This window comes from Pristiophorus japonicus, chromosome 9 (genome assembly GCF_044704955.1).
Source record: "Pristiophorus japonicus isolate sPriJap1 chromosome 9, sPriJap1.hap1, whole genome shotgun sequence".
In the NCBI taxonomy this organism is placed as follows: domain Eukaryota; kingdom Metazoa; phylum Chordata; class Chondrichthyes; family Pristiophoridae; genus Pristiophorus; species Pristiophorus japonicus.
The window spans coordinates 145,720,055-145,738,099 of record NC_091985.1 but is presented as its reverse complement, the minus strand read 5'-3'; the positions used below and the strand labels follow the sequence as shown (position 1 = coordinate 145,738,099).

The 18,045-nt window shown below is 44.2% G+C and overlaps 1 protein-coding gene across 3 annotated transcripts in view; it reads left to right on the top strand.

Annotated features, from left to right (window-relative positions):
- Positions 1-18,045, top strand: part of taf5l (TAF5-like RNA polymerase II, p300/CBP-associated factor (PCAF)-associated factor) — a 44,788-nt gene that overhangs the window by 7,263 nt on the left and 19,480 nt on the right. For 2 of the 3 annotated variants that reach the window (XM_070889909.1, XM_070889908.1), the window contains 2 exons: positions 7,334-7,438; positions 10,741-11,465. In XM_070889909.1, the coding sequence (XP_070746010.1) occupies positions 7,334-7,438; positions 10,741-11,465 (830 nt within the window). Of the gene's footprint in view, positions 1-7,333; positions 7,439-10,740; positions 11,472-18,045 lie in introns of those variants that run through there. The other variant, XM_070889910.1, reaches the window with a different exon arrangement.

The window sequence follows — 18,045 nt, the reverse complement described above, 5'->3', positions numbered from 1 at the left end:
CCCCACCACCACTGCAACAGTGGCGTTCCAATTCCTGCACCATCCATCCTTATGGCTCCACTCTAACAATTGACATTTCTACAGCAGCTTAGACCCTTCAGAGAGGGATCGGACATGGAGGCCTAATGGAAGAGTTAGGAGATTCACCCGTGCAATAGGAATCATTCAGGTTGTTGGTTAATAAGAGAGCTTGCCGATGCATAGTGAATTGCACACAGATTTGTGTGATCAACTCGCACTTAAGGAGCTGGGTTAAGACTTATTTTAAAGACAACGGCAGTGAGAGATGACTTTCAAGCAACCAATCTGGAGTCAAACCCCAGTAGCTGAATTAACAGGGTAAAAAGGCATTTTGGAAAGTTCCAAACCCTTTCACTTTAAATGTATTTTTCACATCAGCAGAGTGGGTAGTAAAAACACAATAAAAATCACCAGCTCAAACTCTTCAATGGGGGAGATGTGGGACCAGCACAAACTGGACGGTCTGCACCTGGGCAGGACCGGAACCAATGTCCTCGGGGGAAGTATTTGCTCGTGCTGTTGGGGAGGGGTTAAACTAATATGGCAGGGGGGTGGGAACCTATGCAGGGAGATAGAGGGAAGTAGAACGGGGGCAGAATCAAAAGATAGAAAAAAGAAAAGTAAAAGTAGAGGGCAGAGAAACCCAAGGCAAAAATCAAAAAGGGCCACATTACAGCAAAATTCTAAAAGGGCAAAGTGTGTTAAAAAGACAAGCCTGAAGGCTCTGTGCCTCAATGCGAGGAGTATTCATAATAAGGTGGACGAATTAACTGCGCAGACAGCAATTAACGAATATGATATAATTGGCATCACAGAGACATGGCTCCAGAGTGACCAAGGCTGGGAACTCAACATCCAGGGTTATTCAACATTCAGGAAGGATAGATAGAAAGGAAAAGGAGGTGGGGTAGCGTTGCTAGTTAAAGTGTAAATTAACGCAATAGTAAGGAGGGACATTAGCTTGGATGATGTGGAATCTGTATGGGTGGAGCTGCGGAATACCAAGGGGCAGAAACTGCGAGTGGGAGTTGTGTACAGACCACCAAACAGTAGTAGGAAGGTTGGGGACAACATCAAACAAGAAATTAGGAATGCGTGCAATAAAGGTTCAGCAGTTATCATGGGTGGTGACTTTAATCTACATATAGATTGGGCTAAACAAACTGGTAGCAATACGGTGGAGGAGAATTTCCTGGAGTGTATTAGGGATGGTTTTCTGGACCAATATATCGAGGAACCAACTAGAGGGCTGGCCATCCTAGACTGGGTGATGTGTAATGAGAAAGGACTAATTAGCAATCTTGAGCGAGGCCCCTTGGGGGAGAGCGACCATAATATGGTAGCATTCTTTATTAAGATGGAGAGTAACACAGTTAATTCAGAGACTAGGGTCCTGAACTTAAGGAAAGGTAACTTCGATGGTATGATACGTGAATTGGCTAGAATAGACTAGCGAATGATACTTGACGGGTTGCCGGTGGATAGGCAATGGCAAACATTTAAAGATCACATGGATGAACTTCAACAATTGTACATCCCTGTCTGGAGTAAAAATAAAACTGGGATGGTGGCTCAACCATGGCTAACAAGGGAAATTAAAGATCGTGTTAAATCCAAGGAAGAGGCATATAAATTGGCCAGAAAAAGCAGCAAACCTGAGGACTGGGAGAAATTTAGAATTCAGCAGAGGAGGACAAAGGGTTTAATTAAGAGGGGGAAAATGGAGTATGAGAGGAAGCTTGCCGGGAACATAAAAACTGACTGCAAAAGCTTCTATAGATATGTGAAGAGAAAAAGATTAGTGAAGACAAACGTAAGTCCCTTGCAGTCAGATTCAGGTGAATTTATAATGGGGAACAAAGAAATGACAGGCCAGTTGAACAAATACTTTGGTTCTGTCTTCACGAAGGAAGACACAAAAACCTTTCGGAAATACTAGGGGACCGAGGGTCTAGTGAGAAGGAGGAACTGACGGAAATTCTTATTGGGCCGGAAATTGTGTTAGTGAAATTGATGGGATTGAAGGCTGATAAATCCCCGAAGCCTGATAGTCTGCATCCCAGAGTACTTAAGGAAGTGGCCCTAGAAATAGTGGGTGCATTGGTGATCATTTTCCAACAGTCTATCGACTCTGGATCAGTTTCTATGGACTGGAGGGTAGCTAATGTAACAGCACTTTTTAAAAAAGGAGGGAGAGAGAAAACGCGGAATTATAGACCGGTTAGCCTGACATCAGTAGTGGGGAAAATGTTGGAATCAATTATTAAAGATGAAATAGCAGCGCATTTGGAAAGCAGTGACAGGATCGGTCCAAGTCAGCATGGATTTATGAAAGGGAAATCATGCTCGACAAATCTTCTAGAATTTTTTGAGGATGTAACTAGTAGAGTTGACAAGGGAGAACCAGTAGATGTGGTGTATTTGGACTTTCAAAAGGCTTTTGACAAAGTCCCACACATGAGATTGGTGTGCAAAATTAAAGCACATAGTATTGGGGGTAAAGTACTGACATGGATAGAGAACTGGTTCGCAGACAGGAAGCAAAGAGTCAGGATAAACAGGTCCTTTTCAGAATGGCAGGCAGTGACGAGTGGGGTGCCGCAGGGCTCAGTGCTGGGACCCCAGCTATTTACAATATACATCAATGATTTAGATGAAAGAATTGAATGTAATATCTCCAAGTTTGCTGATGACACTAAGCTGGGTGGCGGTGTGAGCTGTGAAGAGGATGCTAAGAGACTGCAGAGTGACTTGGACAGATTAGGTGAGTGGGCAAATGCATGGCAGATGCAGTATAATGTGGATAAATGTGAGGTTATCCACTTTGGGGGCAAAAACACGAAGGCAGAATATTATCTGAATAGCGGCTGATTTGGGAAAAGGGGAGGTGCAACGAGACCTGGGTGTCATGGTACATCAGTCGTTGAAAGTTGGCATGCAGGTACAGCAGGCGGTGAAGAAGACAAATGGTATGTTGGCCTTCATAGCTAGGGGATTTGAGTATAGGAGCAGGAAGGTCTTGCTGCAGTTGTACAGGGCCTTGGTGAGGCCTCACCTGGAATATTGTGTTCCGTTTTGGTCTCCTAATCTGAGGAAGGACGTTCTTGCTATTGAGGGAGTGCAGCGAAGGTTCACCAGACTGATTCCCGGTATGGCAGGACTGACATATGAGGAGAGACTGGATCGACTGGGCCTGTATTCACTGGAGTTTAGAAGGATGAGAGGGGATCTCATAAAAACATATAAAATTCTGACGGGACTGGACAGGTTAGATGCAGGAAGAATGTTCCCGATGTTGGGGAAGTCCAGAACGAGGGGACGCAGTCTAAGTATAAGGGGTAAGCCACTTAGGACCGAGATGAGGAGAAACTTCTTCACTCGGAGAGTTGTTAACCTGTGGAATTCTCTACCGCAGAGAGTAGTTGAGGCCAATTCTTTGGATATATTCAAGAGGGAGTTAGATATGGCCCTGATGGCGAAAGGGATTAAGGGTCTGGAGAGAAAGCATGAGAGGGGTACTGAGGTGAATGATCAGCCATGATCTTATTGAATAGTGGTGCAGGGCTCGAATGGCCTACTCCACTTATTTTCTATGTTACTGCATAAACAAGAAAAGCCACTTGTTTGCAGCTGTTTATTTTTTTTTTAAGTTCTAACTGGAGTATAAAAGTAGGTAAGTCTTGCTACAACTGTACAGGGAATTGGTGAGACCACACCTGGAGTATTGCGCACAGTTTTGGTCTCTGTATTTACAGAGGGATGTACTTGCATTCGAGGCAGTTCAGAGAAGATTCACTAGGTTGATTCCTGAGATGAAGGGGTTGACTTATGAGGAAAGGTTGAGCAGGTTGGGCCTGTACTCATTGGAGTTTAGAAGAACGAGAGGTGATCTTATTGAAAAGATCAATTCTGAGGGGGCTTGACAGGGTAAATGCAAAGAGGATGTTTCCCCTCGTGGGGGCGTAGTTTCAGAATAAGGGGTCGCATATTTAAAACAGAGTTGAGAAGAAATTTCTTCTGTGGGTCGTGAATCTTTGGAATTCTTTCCCACAGGGAGCTGTGGAGGCTGGGTTGTTGAATATATTTAAGGTGGAGAGAGACAGATTTTTGAACGATGTGGGAGTCGAATGTTGGAATTATTGAATGTTGGAGTGGGCTCGAAGGGCCAAATGGCTTACTCCTGCTCCTATTTCTTATGTTAAGCAAGAAGACCTAGAATATAGGTTTCACTTTGCTGCTCCACTGGGTTTTTTAAACAGTACTCTAAACTATGAGCTGTTGGAGCAGGCAGAATGTTTTACAGCAGGCCGGACTGACCAATTACCGTCCCTGAGTCCTGGTAATCGAGCCATGAAGCCGAGGTAACTGTCCTATTTGCGTTCTTCGTATTCAAGAATTGTTGGATATATCCTAAATTAGAATCTCTTGGCTTTAAAAAAATGTATTATCTGGATATGGGGGTTGCTGTCAAAGCCAGCCTTTATTGCCCATCCCTAGTTGCCCTTGTGCTCCCATAACGCTGTTGGTGAGGAGTTCCAGGATTTTGACACCGTGACAATGAAGGAATGATGATGCGTGTCCAAGTCAGGATGGTGTTCCCATGCACTTGCTGCCCATGTCCTTCTAAGTAGTGTTGGTCGTGGGTTTGGGAGATGCTGTCAAAGAAGCCTTGGCGAATTGCTGCTGTGCATCCTGCAGATAGAACACACTACAGTTCTTAGTATTGTTAGGGAATTGGTGGCTATATCCTAAATTAGAATGTTGGCAATTTGAAAGGTGCGCAAATAAGACATGGATTTAAACTTCTTGTGTGGCCCACGAGGAAGAAAGGTTTGGGCGTCCCGGTTTTATTGAATGGGTGAGGGTGGTAACTGTGGGCTAGCGTGCACACACTCCGGCTGTTGTATCAGCTGGTTAGGAGAGCCAATGAAAATCTGAACTAATAACGAGGTGTGCCACTGCCATAATTCTGAAACATGGAGATACAGCGCTGTATGCAGCAAAGCACCAATTGTTCGGCTGCCCATTCCATGTTGATGATTTTCGCTATTCTGTTGCGAATGTGGTAGTCTTGCGTGTGTATATAGAAGCATTAAAATATAGTAACCAAATGCTTGTGTGCAATGTTTATCGTTGTCCAATTTCTTTCACATCCACCCTACCATTGCCAATGTGTATAAAAAGGGACAGGAACCTATTTTGTTGTGTTTTTGTAAAAATGTTACAAAACTATATCCCAGTTAGGAATGTCTCGAGCGGCTTTTACACAGGTGCTTGTTCGAATTCTGAGACCAGCTTCCTGTGGTTCCATTAAATCACAGCTCTTTTAGCCCAGCAGTATAATCGTAGGGACACAGAATCACTTGGTCTTCAGCATTGGGACTAAGCGGCAGTGTAAAGGCAGCTATAGCAAGTGTTGGTTCACAAAGGACCTGTGGCTAAATACGTGGGATCCGGGATGAAGAGTTTTTGGAATGTTAATTCACTCGTGATATACAACATGAGATAATTATCCATGCCGGTAGTTCTAATTGGGCAGTGAGAACGCTTGCTTTTTATAATATTGACTTTGATGCATAAGAACATAAGAATTAGGAACAGGAGTAGGCCATCTAGCCCCTCGAGCCTGCTCCGCCTTCAACAAGATCATGGCTGATCTGGCCGTGGACTCAGCTCCACTTACCCGCCCGCTCCCCGTAACCCTTAATTCCCTTATCGGTTAAAAATCTATCTATCTGTGATTTGAATACATTCAATGAGCTAGCCTCAACTGCTTCCTTGGGCAGAGAATTCCACAGATTCACAACCCTCTGGGAGAAGAAATTCCTTTTCAACTCCGTTCCAAATTGGCTCCCCCGTATCCTGAGGCTGTGCTCCCTAGTTCTAGTCTCCCCGACCAGTGGAAACAACCTCTCTGCCTCTATCTTGTCTATCCCTTTCATTATTTTAAATGTTTCTATAAGATCACCCCTCATCCTTCTGAACTCCAACGAGTAAAGACCCAGTCTACTCAATCTATCATCATAAGGTAACCCCCTCATCTCCGGAATCAGCGTAGTGAATCGTCTCTGTGCCCCCTCCAAAGCTAGTATATCCAAAGCTAGTATACATGCAGTGTTTACAATGTCAGAGGTTTTAAATAGCATGAATTATACTTGAAATGACGTTGGTTTGAAATGTTAAGTGACCTTTGGTCCTGAAGTAATTGAGCAGATGAATGAAAGTTAATACCAAGAAATGCAAGGTAATATATGTTGGTAATATTGCAGAGTGGATAGAGCATTAGATAGAGCACTTTGAATGCTGTAATTATCTGTATATAACAGACACCACTATTGGGGAAATGGGCTCAAACCAGTGGGTTTTATAAGCAAGTATATGTTGTAGGCATAGGTTTTGATAGAACTGAATGAAAGACTATTATGTGCAAGTGCATGTTGCATTTGAGATACTATGGGTTGTGTGTGTCTGTCGATCTGGTTTCAATCTACCCCACTCTGGTGGGATAGAAGTCTCTTCATAGCAAATGAATTCAACAAATCTGGTCATTTGTGAACTGGCACCAGAAAATGACCCATGAAAACTGCAGGGTTGTCGTACAAAGCCAACTGGTTCACTGTTCTTCAGGGAAGGGAACCTGTCACTTGCCGCCCTGGTCTAATGGCCTACATCTGACTCCTGTCCCACACATTGTGGTTGAATATTAATGGAACAAGGAACTAACAACCCAGAGATCGTGAGTTCAGATTGCATCATGGCATTTAAAAAAGGAGGGGTTAGCAAGTTATACCATACCCCAACATGGTGTCTGAACTATCTGCGTATGTTTTTCTGAGGCAGTTTCTGTCGGGATGAAACTTACAATTCCAACAGGATTTCTCTCATTACAACGACCAATTTATACTGCAGTCTGAGGCAAACCTAGTGTGTAAAGGGGGCATCACATGTACTGAACAGGAGTGCACTACAATAGTTACCAAAGCTGATTGTAAAAATATATAATGTCAATACTATTTCATTTGTTGTAAAATGATCCCTGTTGATGGCTGGAATTGAGCATGTTTTGGGAGAATTGCATCATTGGGCTGTAAATGTAATGAAACTGCCTTTTATCACACATCAGCTGAATGGTTTCAATTTAATTACCATTTTGCCTGCATACCAGTTGAATTGGGCTTGTCCCTTTTTAGAAGTGACCGCTGCTTGTCAGTGCAGTTACTTTGAAATGGAAACTTAATGGCTAGGATATGGTCTTACTGCATGTGCCAGGTCTTTAGTGCTCATCACGTTCATTTTATATTTTCAACAACAGTTCAGGCAGAGTCTGGTTCTCCCAACGTGGTGTCTGCAGCTCCCTGTCAAGCTGATCCGAATCAATATGAGATACAATTTGGACGGCTGAAAATCTTCCTTTTTGGTAAGTTTGGATAGAAGCAGCATATGTTTAGTGGTCAAATGTTTTGTTTTTATATAAAATTGTCCCAAGCACTGTGTGTGTCTAGGTCTCTGCTTAATATCCTTTCTGAAATTTATAGAACACATTATAAAGCTACATGTGTGTAATAATATAAAGTGTACATAAAAAAGTGTTTGAAGCTAAAGAAAGATGTTCCACCAGTACAGCTGACTTAACCGACCTGTTACACATGCTCAAATTACATAAACCAAATTCAGGGTACAGTCAGACTTTTAGGAGAGGCTGAGGACTTCAGGTGAATACTTTACTGAAGGCATTAAAGGCAATTCAATTGATAAATGTAATCATGTTATTACAAAATATGTAAATGTTATGAGGGGGTTACCTTATGATAGATTGAGTAGACTGGGTCTTTACTCGTCTGAGTTCAGAAGGATGAGGGGTGATCTTATAGAAACATTTAAAATAATGAAAGGGATAGACAAGATAGAGGCAGAGAGGTTGTTTCCACTGGTCGGGGAGACTAGAACTAGGGGGCACACCCTCAAAATACGGAGGAGCCAATTTAAAACCGAGTTGAGAAGGAATTTCTTCTCCCAGAGGGTTGTGAATCTGTGGAATTCTCTGCCCAAAGAAGCAGTTGAGGCTAGCTCATTGAATGTATTCAAATCACAGATAGATAGATTTTTAACTAATAAGGGAATTAAGGGTTATGGGGAGCGGGCGGGTAAGTGGAGCTGAGTCGACGGCCAGATCAGCCATGATCTTGTTGAATGGCGCTGCAGGCTCGAGGGGCTAGATGTCCTACTTCTGTTCCTAATTCTTATGTTCTTATATTATTTTGTTTAAATCCTGACTTTAGAAATTTAAAAATGTCAGTTACTGTGGGGGTGGGGGAGAAATGGCAATGAAAAAGATTTTGATAGAAGTTTGAGCAAATTGTTGGAACCGAATGACCATATTGTGCAATCACAGTGAAGAGTTTAGAGGCAAATCCCATTTTAAATGGAGACATAGGAATTCACAATTGATCAGGCGGGGGCTGAAAGTGACAAAAATCTGACATGAAATGAAGTTCTACAGGCAGGAAATGTGCGCAAATAGCAAGGATGGGAGTCCCTAGATATAGACAGAGACAGAGACAAGAGAAGCTGGACTTCCTCTCACCAGAACATTGAAGGTTAAGAGGAGATCTGATGGATAGGGGGGCTAGATAGATAAATGGGGTGGAGGGAAACGAATCTACTGGTCAGTGACTAAAGGCTATAAAACACAAAGAGTCAGAAGAATATTGAATGCAAGTGTTATTTGGACATGGAATTGCCCCATGAGAAACAGTGGGGGAAATAATGGCTTTTGAAAGACAAACTCTTTTATATTTAACAAAAAAATTCTCATATTTAAGAGTATGCGAAAGTGCAGGGGAATGGGACTAATTAGACAGCTTTTCTCTGAGCCAGCACAGGCACATTGGGCACAATGCCCTCCTGTGCTGTATCATTCTATGATTCTCCACTGTAAGATTATGTGATGCTATGAAAACCTCATTTGACTGAAACATTTGAGGGACATGAAAATAAATCCATTAAACGGGAGTTTGGATTCATTTCAGTTGCAACCATTCTTCAGCTAATGTTGATAGCATAAGTTTTTATTTTGACAATTTTTCATGAGGTGCTTTGTATTGGGCTATTTTTTTTAATTGAGCTAATATACTGTCTGAGCTCCATTCTTGTCCAGCTCTGATTTCGGCTGGGAGAATTCCAGCTGGCCCGATCAGCACCAGCCACTGATTGATCAGCCGGCTCCCAATCTCTGCATGGACAAGCCTACAAAACCAATAAATGTCCACCAATTGAAATATCTTGTCATTAAAAGCACTGGCCCCTTGTTGATTTGGGGAGCATTTACATGAGTGAGCTGCTGTGCAATGCAAGTTAATCTGGTTGGTATGAATCAAAGCTGCTGTTTGTGGAATTGACCAGATATTATTTTAGCTCAGTCTATTATGCAACACAACACCATTGCAAACTGTAAAGTACCTTATTAAAAGTTGTCAAATGAAAACTTGTTCCTCGCTATCACAATTAGCTGAAAAATGGATGCAGATCACCAAGTGCCTGTTGAGTTGTAATTACATCGATAATCTCAGGAACTGAGCCTTTTAATTACCCATTGGCCAGATTCAAAAGCCTTCGCTAAGCTGAAAGGACCAGACTTTGGCATCAAACAGACATCAGTGACTAAGCTGCAGGTGCTGTATTTGTAGGAAGATCTGGGGATAGATATGTCTCCCATTTAGTTAATTGAGGGTTTTGGTTGAACAAAATTTTATTGTAAGTGCACTCAGTACTTTGTTCTTCCGTAATCAACACTTTGCTTTTTGAAATGTGTCATTTGGGAGGAGAAAATCTCTTCCTTTTCACAGGTGCCTTGGGAGATGAGGGATACAATCACCTGCTTCACGTTGCATTCTAAATCACAGAGCTAACCTGCTGTCACTTGTTCATTATGAGTCTAATTTTATCTGAAGCTGGTTTTGCCATTCGCAATGGAGAGGGCGAGATGTAGATGAAAATGGGAAACGATGGCAATGTGAGAGATGAGGGTGTATCGTATAGTTAGTTTTGTTTCTAACAATACAGGAAAATGTAGCATCAATTACGAAGACTTTCACGAGTTGTATAATCTTGCTTTTCGCTTATAAAGAATGATAATTATATGTGGCACATGGAGAGTAAATAAGTCCCTTCTCAATAGCTTACAGGCATGTTTAGCTTTTAATTGTTGATTGAGTCTGTGGAAAGCATTTCTTTCAGTTCATTTGACGCATTTAATTAAGTTAATCCATTTTCTGCGTTCAATCGCTTAAATGCTCAGTTAAAAGTGACTGAAGAGAATAGAACTTCTATTATGTTATCGCATGTTGTTGTGTAAAATACATATAACAGCCAATTCTGTTCTAGGTTTCCATCTGTCATTTTAATAAATCTAATGAATACTGTTGGCCACAGCAACCCAGTCTGACGTTGTGGTGTTTACCACCGCTTTGGAGATCCTGGGGGGGATGCTGACCATTTCCAGTGCATACGTCAATAGAACCTGGGTTCATTGTTCACCCAGTTTGCGCATGTGGTTACATTTCGGTTCATAGGAAGCGAGACTTGCCTATGGAAGTCATCTTTTCTGTTGAACACAAGTAAGAAATATTGGGCGGGAGGGCGGGGGGGCGGGGGGGGGTTGAGTTGTAAGGAGTGCTGATAGTATATTTACTCTCCCCACTGTTATGTTTTTGGTTCCAGATACAGAATCAAAGTACAGCCGAGAAGTAAAACAACTGCTCTACCCTTTATTCGTCTACCTCCACCTTGACATGGTGCACAGTGGTTTGAAGAGTGCAGCAGACAGCTTCTACAGTCGCTTCCACGGGATGTTCCTACAAAATACAGATCAGAAGGACATCATGGAACAGCTACGGACTACTCTGAATAGCCAGGATATTTATTCAAACTCCAAACTGCGTACCCTGATTGAAAACAAATATGTTCTTAGCCTTACTGAAGAAAGTTACAACTATCTCCTCCGCTACCTCCAGAGTGACAACAACAGTGCTGTGTGCAAGGTTCTGGCCTCCCGCGTCCAGTTGGATGTGCAGTGTTCTCAGCAGACCAGCTATCAGCTATACAGTGTCGGTGCATTATCTCGAAGTGAAGGGGTGGGCATGGAGCCTTCGGAGATACCCTCTGCAATGCTGCAGAATGAAGCTGCGCTGGACATGTTGCAGGACAGCATAAAACGGGTAAAAGATGGGCCTCCCTCTCTTACAACAATTTGTTTCTATGCTTTCTACAACACAGACCAGCTGCTCAATACTGCGGAAATTTCACCGGACAATAAACTGCTTAGTGCTGGCTTTGATAACTCTTGTATCAAACTCTGGAGCTTGCGGTCAAAGAAACTGAAATTCGGACCACAGCAGGTGGATGTTTCTCGAATCAACCTCGCTTGTGATATCTTGGATAATGAGGTATGAATGTGTTTGTGCTATTTGGCTTTTGCGACAACAGAAGCCTAAATATAGCAGTTAGTATCCAGTTGTACGACAGGTTTGCGGCTTGGTATGCACTCACTTGCAGTTGTAAGAGACCCTCAAAACCTGAGGCTTCATTTTGTTTTCCTGGGATTTGAAGTTCCCTATTTTCTTTAAACTCGCATTCAGCCCTGCTTCTACTGTAGCTATGATTCTAATCCTGTTGGTAGATGTTTAATAATATGTTGATGACCATACTAGCATCTTCATATTTACAGCAGGCTGAAGAATCGTCCATCTTATTGTGCAGTCAGCAGGATAGTTGAGGTGGGTCACTTGTATGACTCATGCATGCAGGCTGCACGTAAGAGAAGTTTCCAAGAATAGCCATTCTGTTAACTCAAGTTTGGTGGAGAAATGTTTTCAACAAAAATTAGGCTTCATTACGCTGATGTTGAGGCCCCAAGTTACTTGATGCCGTCAATAACAGTGTGTTGCCGGGCCTTCGAACAATTTTTAACCTTTTGTTCCAAATGTAGTCACTTTGGGCCCAAGTTTCCATAAGAAAAAAAACGGGCGCCCCTCCGAGCTGGGCGCCCGTTTTTCGCGCCTAAAACGGCGCCTAAAAAAAATCCTCTGTATTCTCCACCGACTTACAGGTCCTGTGGCACTCGGCGCAGCCGGCACAAGCTGTGGGGGGGCGGAGCCAGGTCCTTGCGCTGAAAACAATGCAGGCACCTCTGCACATGCGCGCTACAGTCGGCACGCAAGTGCAGTAGCTCCAGGCGCCGAACTGTGTGGGAGGGGCCCGAAGCACGCAGCCCCTAGCCCTGGCCTAATGGCCTCACTGGGGCTGCGTGAATGAGGCTCCTCCCACGGCCAGCTCCTGCTCCCCGACCAGACCCGACCCGACACCTGCTCCCCCCCCCCCCCCCGAGACCCGCTCCCCCACGCCCCGACCGAGACCCGCTCCCCCCCCCGACCCGAGACCCGCTCCCCCCCCGCCCCGACCGAGACCCGAGACCCGCTCCCTGCCCCGACCCGAGGCCCGCTCCCCCCCCCCCGACCCGACACCCGCTCCTGTTCCCCGATCCCCCCCCCCCCCTCTCTTCCCTCCCCCCTCTCTCTCTCTCTCTCTCTCTCTCTCTCTCTCTCTCTCTCTCTCTCTCTCTCTCTCTCTCCTCCCTCCCCCTCTCTCTCTCCTCCCTCCCCCTCTCTCTCTCCCTTCCCTCTCTCCTCTCTCCCTCCCTCTCTCCCTCCCTCTCTTGCTCAGCGGCACGAACAACTGCAGAATTCTCCCTGGCTGAAGCACTTTCACACAGGTAGGAAGATGGTTTATTTAATCTTTTCTTGGCTTATAAATGTTTATTCAGGTTGGATTTATTTGTAGAAGTATAAATAAGGATTTATTGTCGAATTTAATGAGTTCCCTTCCCCCCCCCACCTCGTTCTGGACGCCTAATTTGTAACCTGCGCCTGATTTTTTAATGTGTAGAACAGGTTTTTTCAGTTCTACAAAAATCTTCACTGGCGCCATTCTACTTTAGTTTGGAGTACATTTTCACTGTGGAAACTTTCAAATCAGGCGTCAGTGGCCGGACACGCCCCCTTTTGAAGAAAAAATTCTGTTCTAAACTAGAACTGTTCTACCTGACTAGAACTGCAGAAAAAAAAATGTGGAGAATTGCGATTTATAAAATAGTCCGTTCTCCACCAGTTGCTCCTAAAAATCAGGCGCAAATCATGTGGAAACTTGGGCCCTTTACTAAAGTTGCACTGACTGTTTGTTAGTTGCTGAGTTCAGTTCTGTGTTGTAAAATAGCCACGCCATACATGGTGAATCCACTTGATGTGCAATCCTTAACACTACACATAGAGGACGGGACCGGGAATTAGTAATGGGGAACATGGAGATGGCAGAAACTCTGAACAAATATTTTGTATCAGTCTTTACGGTAGAGGACACTAACAATATTCCAACAGTGGATAGTCAAGGGGCTATAGTGGGGGAGGAACTTAACACAATCACTAAGGAGGTGGTACTCAGTAAGATAATGGGACTAAAGGCGGATAAATCCCCTGGACCTGATGACTTGCATACTAGGGTCTTAAGAGAATTAGCGGCAGGGATAGTGGATGCATTGGTTGTAATTTACCAAAATTCCATGGATTCTGGGTGGACCCCACCAGATTGGAAAACTGCAAATGTAACGCCCCTATTTTTAAAAAAAGGAAGCAGACAAAAAGCAGGAAACTATAGACCAGTTAGCCTAATATCTGTAGTTGGGAAAATGTTGGAGTCCATTATTGAAGAAGCAGTAGCAGGACATTTGGAAAAGCATAATTCGGTCAGGCAGAGTCAGTATGGATTTATGAAGGGGGAAGTCATGTTTGACAAATTTGCTGGAATTCTTTGAGGATGTAACGGAACAGGGTGGATAAAGGGGAACCAGTGGATGTGGTGTATTTGGATTTCCAGAAGGCAATTGACAAGGTGCCACACAAAAGGTTACTGCACAATGTTGTACAGCTGTCTTGCTCTTTTCACTTCGTTGGTTTAAACGTCGAATTACACACACATTCAGTTGTAGTAAATGGCAGGATCAGGTCTTTTATTCAGACATTCATACTATACAAACCAAGTATGAAAGTTACTGAGACACAAACACTTCACAAGCCAACTTTCTGCTTGCTCTGATTTCCAGTGGCTGCTTGCGACACACACACACTTTCCGAGTTTCCAGTGTCTAATGTGTGTGTGTCAAAATCTCATCTTTATACCAAAAAAGCCTTTGAACTCTTGTTTCTTTGCATAGTATATTTAGACAATTAACATGCAGACGATGTAGAATCAAAATGGCATTGTTCTGAAATCACGGCTAACTGCTTTCTGAATTACTATACACAAACCAGATTGTTTAACATACAGATGATGTCATCAAATTATTATTCGCATAGTAACAAGGTACACTCAAATACTTAACATACAGATAAATGAGCAGCTACTCATTCCTGAGATCAAGTCTCTGCCATAAATCGACTCCCATCATGAAGTACTGTATACACACAGGTGATCAGATAGACCCATTTCAATGGCTAAACGGCTCCATATCGTCTAGCAGCCTGTTTTGATCCAATCATCCTGTTTTAACCCAAACTTCAATCTTCAACTTTTAACCTTTTCGATATCTCCAGACTGCGCCGAACAAAGTGTTTCAGAAATGCGGGCTTGCACTCCCACACACAAGATAAAAGTTCATGGGGTTGGGGGCAATATATTAGCATGAATAGAGGATTGGCTAACTAACAGAAAACAAAGAGTTGGGATAAATGGTTCATTCTCTGGTTAGCAACCAGTAACTAGTGGGGTGCCGCAGGGATCAGTGCTGGGACTTCGACTATTTACAATCTATATTAACGACTTGGAAGAAGGGACTGAGTGTAACGTAGCCAAGTTTGCTGACAATACAAAGATGGGAGGAAAAACAATGTGTGAGGAGGACACACAAAATCTGCAAAAGGACATAGACAGGCTAAGTGAGTGGGCAAAAATTTGGCAGATGGAGTATAATGTTGGAAAGTGTGAGGTCATGCACTTTGGCAGAAAAAAGAGCAGGTTATTATTTAAATGGAGAAAGATTGCAAAGTGCTGCAGTACAGCTGGACCTGGGGGTACTTAGAACATAAGAACATAAGAATTAGGAACAGGAGTAGGCCATCTAGCCCCTCGAGCCTGCTCCGCCACTCAACAAGATCATGGCTGATCTGGCCGTGGACTCAGCTCCACTTACCTGCCTGCTCCCCGTAACCCTTAATTCCCTTATTGGTTAAAAATCTATCTATCTGTGATTTGAATACATTCAATGAGCTAGCCTCAACTGCTTCCTTGGGCAGAGAATTCCACAGATTCACAACCCTCTGGGAAAAGAAATTCCTTTTCAACTCAGTTCCAAATTGGCTCCCCCGTATCCTGAGGCTGTGCTCCCTAGTTCTAGTCTCCCCGACCAGTGGAAACAACCTCTCCGCCTCTATCTTGTCTATCCCTTTCATTATTTTAAATGTTTCTATAAGATCATCCCTCATCCTTCTGAACTCCAACGAGTAAAGACCCAGTCTACTCAATCTATCATCATAAGGTAACCCCCTCATCTCCGGAATCAGCCTAGTGAATCGTCTCTGCACCCCCTCCAAAGCTAGTATATCCTTCCTTAAGTAAGGTGACCAAAGCTGCACGCAGTACTCCAGGTGCAGCCTCACCAATACCCTGTACAGTTGCAGCAGGGCCTCCCTGCTTTTGTACTCCATCCCTCTCGCAATGAAGGCCAACATTCCATTCGCCTTCCTGATTACCTGCTGCACCTGCAAACTAACTTTTTGGTTCCTGTACGGGCTGCTCCTGCACACCCTCAACTTTGCCATCCTCGCCGGCCGTCCGGACACGCCATGGCGTACCATCTTGCCGTCCGGAGGAGGCGGGGGTCCCCGATGGAGGGCACTCTACGCAGGGGTCCTCCCACTATTCATCGGGGACTTGGCCTGGAGGGTGGTTCACGGACTCCCAGGCCGCCTGCAATTTCTGCGGTCTGGAGGAGTCCGTGTTCCATGTTTTTATTGAGTGCACAAGGTTGCAGCCCCTGTTCCATTATTTGAAGGGGCTGCTCCTGAAATTCTGGCTGCACTTCAGTCCCACTCTCCTGATCTTTGGGCACCCTGTGCGGAGGGGAGCGGGTAGGTCCGAGGGCCTCCTCGTAGGACTGCTCCTGGGCACGGCCAAGGGTGCCATCAGCCGGTCCAGGCAGCGGGCGGTCGAGGGGGTCATTCAACCTGACTGCCTGCCTCTCGTCCGCTCTTACATCCGGTCCAGGGTGTCCTTGGAGATGGAGCACGCGGTGTCCACCGGTACGCTCGTGGCCTTCCGCGAGAGGTGGGCACCGGAGGGACTGGAGTGCATCATCACGCCCGGCAACCAAATTTTAATTTGATTTTACGTTTTAAAGTTTAATTTGTTTTCATTGCCGGTGCTTTTAGTGTCCCCCTCCCCTTTTATAGGGGGCACTGGAAAAATTTGATTTTAGCGCCCCAAAAAAAACCAAAAAAAAAAAAAGGGGCCTTGAAAATGTCTGCTGTGTCACCCAGGTCGGGTGGCATGGTTTTAATGTTTATGTTTTTGCAGGTAAACTCAAAAGAGTTTCATGCACAAGGACCCCCAGGTCCCTCTGGAATGCAGCATGTTGTAATTTCTCCCCATTCAAATAATATTCCCTTTACTGTTTTTTTTTTCCAAGGTGGATGACCTCACATTTTCCGACATTGTATTCCATCTGCCAAACCTTAGCCCACTCGCCTAACCTATCCAAATCTTCCCGCAGCCTCTCGATGTCCTCCACACATACGTGCATGAAACACAAAAGGATAATATGCAGGTACAGCAAGTGATCAGGAAAGCCAATGGAATCTTAGCCTTTATTGCAAAGGGGATGGAGTATAAAAGCAGGGAAGTCTTGCTACATTTATACAGGGTATTGGTGAGGCCACACCTGGAATATTGCAGTTTTGGTTTCCATATTTACGAAAGGATATACTTGTTTGGAGGCAGTTCAGAGAAGGTTCACAAGGTTGATTCCGGAGATGAGGGGATTGACTTAGAGGAAAGGTTGAGTAGGTTGGGCCTCTACTCATTTGAAATTCAGAAGAATGAGAGGTGATCTTATCGAAACGTATAAGATTATGAGGGGGCTTGACAAGGTGGATGCAGAGAGGATGTTTCCACTGATGGGGAAGACTAGAATTAGGGAGCAAAATCTTAGAATAAGGGGCTGCCCATTTAAAACTGAGATGGGGAGGAATGTCTTCTGAGGGTTGTAAATCTGTGGAATTCGTTGCCTCAGAGAGCTGTGGAAGCTGGGACATTGAATAACTTTAAGCCTGAGATAGACAGTTTCTTAACCAATAAGGGATTAAAGGGTTATGGGAAGTGGGCAGGGAAGTAGACCTGAGTCCATGATCAGATCAGCCATTATCGTATTAAATGGCGGAGCAGGCTCGAGGGGCCGTATGGCCTACTCCTGCTCCTATCTCTTATGTTCATGGAGCTAGAGGTTCCACTTCACTCCTAGCTCAATGACCTAGATGAAGGATTAGGAGCCATGTATCCAAGTTTGTCAACAACAGTAATCAGTGTAGCTGGGAGTAGAAAGTTACAAAGGGGCATTGATAGATTGTGAATTGGCAAAACTTTGGCTGATGGAGTGCAATGTGGAGAAATGTAAAATCATCCACTTTGGACTTGGAAAGATAGATCAGAGTATTTTCTAAACAGTAGGAAGCTAGGAACTTGTCCGACATCCAGTTCTGGATGAGCAGACATTTTCTCCAATTAAATATTGGGAAGACCGAAGCCATTGTTTTCAGTACCGGCCACAAACTCTCTTCCCTAGCCACTGACTCCATCCTTCTCCCTAGCATTTGACTGAGGCTGAACCACACTGTTTGCAACCGACATATCTGCAGCATAACTAAGACCGCCCATTTCCACCTCCATAACATTGCCTATCTCCTTCCCTGCCTCAGTTCATCT